We start from the raw sequence: 4,030 nt of genomic DNA, 5'->3' as shown, positions 1-4,030 counted from the left end.
GATTGCTTCCCCTCATCGAGAAATAACAAGGCCTGAGGCAGGATGTTATTAGGTTGTAATGTGCATCAAAGTGCTTGTTTCCAGGAACCAACCTGGTTCGTGAATCATAGGGCTGAATAGAATTGAGAATCTACTGTGATCTGACTTGTACTGGCGATGCCTCATCGCAGATCGCCTGTTTCTTCAACGAGAAACTTAGGGCTTCGACCTGTGGGTATTTTTCAAGTCATACGAATATGAAGTGCATTGTTCAAAAATTACATGATATCGATGCAAAAGCTACGTCCTCAATTCTCGTAACTGATCACTAGTTATTAGATGCACAGCTTGAAATTAGTCACAGACGAGTTACCCAAGGCATAGCGACAATTCTACCATGATTTCAGTGGTTTCAGCGGCAACCCAAAGGACTTTGGATTGTCTAACAAAGTCAAATGCTCTGACTTTTGCAGACAATTTCCTTTAATCAGTATATATGTTCCTTTCCTTTTAGTCTTTTCCTCCTACAAAAGAAAAAGTTACCACTAATTTTAGAGTCACAGTCCATGGCTGAAACCTGTAGCCACTAACTGAGTCCACAAAAGAAGAATATGCTTATAATAATTACTCCTCAAAAACTGTTATCTTCAGCAACAAATTATCAGAAGAAACTATTATTTACATTTCTAACCACAGCAGAAATTAACAAAAGAGCAAAGAGGTGTGCGTATATTGACTTCTAATGGGGAAAAAAGCTAAAACAATAAAAGAAATTGAAAAAAAAAAACTAGGTGGTAAAAGATCATGGGCGTGGGTGACCCATTTAGGATAGAAATTAAAAATGGAAAAAAAAAACAATTAAATTCATATCACAACACTGTTAAGCTACTGTTACTTGAGTATCTAGCCCTTGTCCTCTCAGGTGAAGGGCCCTCATCCGCTGCTTTCCTCTTGTTGCCACTGGATGGAGACTGATTTTGCTCTTGGTTTTCTTCTTGTTGCTGTTTTTGGTCTCTACCCCTCCCTTTTAGCATGTGAGGTCTGAGCCTGTTCATGTCCGATAACTTCACCGGTTTTAGTAAGAACTCCTCCGCTCCTTCTTCCAAGCATCTGATCATGACCCATCAAATAAAGTTTCCATACTTAGTAATGAGAAAAGAAAATACAATCAAAACATTTTTGGTTTTTTTCGATTGCTTTTACGTATCCTTTTCTGACCCATCGTCGGAATAAAATCTAAGAAGAACAAGGGAAAGATCCCGGCCGTGATGTTGACTCATTCCCACAAAAAAGTTAAAAGATTTTTCCTTAATTATTTATGCGGTTAGCGAAAGATTAGACCGCTAAAACAACTTTTCCATATGTTTTGGGAGTGACTTACACATGTTTTAGTCTTGCAAGCTGCCTTTTTAAAACAAAAATTGCAGTGGGCATCAAGCAATTAATAGCACGGAATCTGAGAAAAGTTTCCACCCATTCCTTCATTTATTTTCTGGGCGGAGGAAGAGTGAATTCTTTCATCAGATGTCCCATCTCTATTAATATTCTTCCAACAAAATCCCATGATTCAAAGGTTGATGGTGCCAAAATTCATTCTAATTGAACCAATCAGATCATAGATTTTATTCCTTCGTATAAAACATTAACGACACATTTCCATCTCAATCAAACTTCATCTCTATAATTACATTTAAATTCAGTTGAAGTTATGAGAATTTAGCATTTTTATTTGTTCTCATCTGTTAAATGTTCTTCCATAAATTCACCAAGAAAATGATGATTCAAAGTTTTGTTGACAATATTCTTTTTATTTTATTTTTCCCTTTCATATATCAAACAATAAAGACACATACCCATCTCAATCATATTTTCCCCCCTTCATATATCAAACAATAAAGACACATAACCATCTCAATCATACTACATAACTAAAATTTTATTTAAATCCTAACAAGTTTATGAGAATTTTAAGATTTTTTTATTTGTGTTCACCTGTTGATCCTTGAAGGCACATTCTCAGATGACATGATCACAACTGGGATATCCTTGAGAGATTGTGATTCCTAATTCAATTATATTGAAAATAATTAAATAAGAATTTTTTTCCGATGCCAAAAAAAACGAAAAAAACGAAAAGCCTAAATAACAATGAAAAATCAAATTAAAAGAGGAGTACCTTAATTTTCTTTAGCAGATCATAGCCCGTCATTCCAGGCATACAATAGTCTGTAATCACCAAATTCACCTCAATTTCCTGAATCAATAACAAACAGTAACCATTTAAAAAAATCATCCAAAATAAATAAATAACAAATTAAATTTCCAAAAAGTATATGTAAAAAGCTCACATTTTGTTCAGGAGTAGTAGAAGAAGAATCAGAAGATGATGAATCTACTTGCTCATCTTGCTGCAACCCAAGAAATTCCAGAGCTTTGCTTCCAGAATCCACAGTAGTAACTGAAACACCATCGAAACAATTTTAAAAAAAAGAAGGAAAATTAAAGAAAAATAAGGAATTGGTAATTCTCAAATTGTTGATTACCTTGATAAGATGAGGTCTTGAGAAGCCTCTCAATGAGCTTTCTATCAATGATGCTGTCGTCGACAGCTAAAACATGAAATTGGGTCTCTGTAGCAATGGCCATTGAGCTTGAATTCGATAAGATCTCTTTCTTCTGAAGATGGGAGATGAAGAAAAGATGAAGGTTTGGGTTGGTGGGTGATGGTTTAATTTTTGTTGGGTTTTTGGTTTTCTTTATATATAATGGAATCTCTTCAGATGAAGAAAATACATAAACCCCACCAAAATCCAAAGCAAGATACGAGGAGATATCAACTAAAATCTCTTCAAGAATTCACTCATTTTTGAATTGGAGAGCAAGCAAAGATACAAGCTCGGCTTCTTGTTGTTGTATCTCCTCTCTCTCTCTCTCTCTCTCTCGTCCCCCACTTTTATTAATTTGGAGTGTTGTGTTGTTTTATTAGAGGGATTGTGGTAGGATGACCCGCGGGTTTTTTAAGTAACAAGGTTTTTTTTTGCGCGTCGACCCTTGAATGTCACTTTTGTGCAAGCAGTGGAATTATTCAATTTTCACATGACCAACTTTCGAGCTCTACTTTTACCATTTCAAATGTTGACGTGTGAATATAGAGGATTTGGGTAGAGAAAAAACTTAATGTAATATGGATAATAATTCTCTTAGATCTAAGTCTGAAATTAGTGAATTATTTGTATCCGGTTATAATTGTGCAGCACATTAAGGTTATATACACCCAACATGGTAAACTTAAATTTATGTCATATGAGTTTAGACACTCTCTCTTGTCGGAGTTTCTAAGAAATCATTCAAATTGCATTGTAATTACCAACTGTTTAATCCACCTACCAACATATAAATAAAAATTTTATATTTGCCTATACACAATTGTTGTTGTTGGGTGACAAATGCATGTTATAACTAACTCTACATATCCTTTAGAATAAAACAAGCACAAAATCTTTCATGTAAAATGATGTATCATTGTCATGATGTATATAAAAGCTCTAGTAAATTATCATGCACTTTTAATTTTTTTTTGCATCAACCTGCCCGACTCGTCTGATTTTATTACATTTCTAAACCAAAGCAACATGACCTTTTTCACTCTATTGAAATTAGTGTTAGTCACAAGCATAGAGTACTAGTTGGACTGTGATAATAAAACATGGAATTGAAATGCGAAAATATCGTGCTCAAATTCAACCTACGACCTTATTTAAGAAGAAAAAGAAGATAATATATATTATCCTCATTTAAAAAGAAGGTAATATATGTGGTAATTTGAGGGGTATATGTGCAAGAAGCACAAAAAAGGTCGGTAAAGGTGGAGTGTGGGATTATTATAGTTAGAGATGAGCAAGGGGACAACTAAAGGAATGCTCCTACGTTTGAGATTGGGATTGAGATTGGGTTGTCTAATGAAAGCTAAAGGGTGGTGGGTGGTGGTGGCCCACCGAAATCCCCTCACAAGATCCGCTGACGTCACTCATTGCCTTGGCTTCTCTCCCTC

At 35.0% G+C, this 4,030-nt stretch overlaps 1 protein-coding gene across 1 annotated transcript; it reads right to left on the bottom strand.

Annotated features, from left to right (window-relative positions):
- On the bottom strand, window positions 604-2,945 carry LOC109850373 (two-component response regulator ORR9). The gene is made up of 5 exons (XM_020420390.1): window positions 2,523-2,945; window positions 2,328-2,437; window positions 2,156-2,233; window positions 1,972-2,042; window positions 604-1,089 (listed from the first exon to the last, which is right to left on the bottom strand). The coding sequence occupies exons 1-5, from the start codon at window positions 2,623-2,625 to the stop codon at window positions 849-851; spliced, it is 603 nt and encodes a 200-aa protein (XP_020275979.1). The 5' UTR covers window positions 2,626-2,945; the 3' UTR covers window positions 604-848.

The sequence above is a fragment of the Asparagus officinalis genome, chromosome 7 (assembly GCF_001876935.1).
Source record: "Asparagus officinalis chromosome 7, Aspof.V1, whole genome shotgun sequence".
Classification (NCBI taxonomy): domain Eukaryota; kingdom Viridiplantae; phylum Streptophyta; class Magnoliopsida; order Asparagales; family Asparagaceae; genus Asparagus; species Asparagus officinalis.
This window is presented reverse-complemented; position numbering and strand designations above follow the sequence as displayed.

Bases quoted from the DNA above. Each gene is read 5' to 3' on its own strand.
- LOC109850373 (XM_020420390.1), bottom strand. From the start codon at position 2,625: ATGGCCATTGCTACAGAGACCCAATTTCATGTTTTAGCTGTCGACGAC. The intron at 2,438-2,522 runs GTAATCAACAAT...ATGGTGTTTCAG, and splicing joins CAAGACCTCATCTTATCAAG to TTACTACTGTGGATTCTGGA. The intron at 2,234-2,327 runs GTGAGCTTTTTA...TTATTGATTCAG, and splicing joins CTACTACTCCTGAACAAAAT to GAAATTGAGGTGAATTTGGT.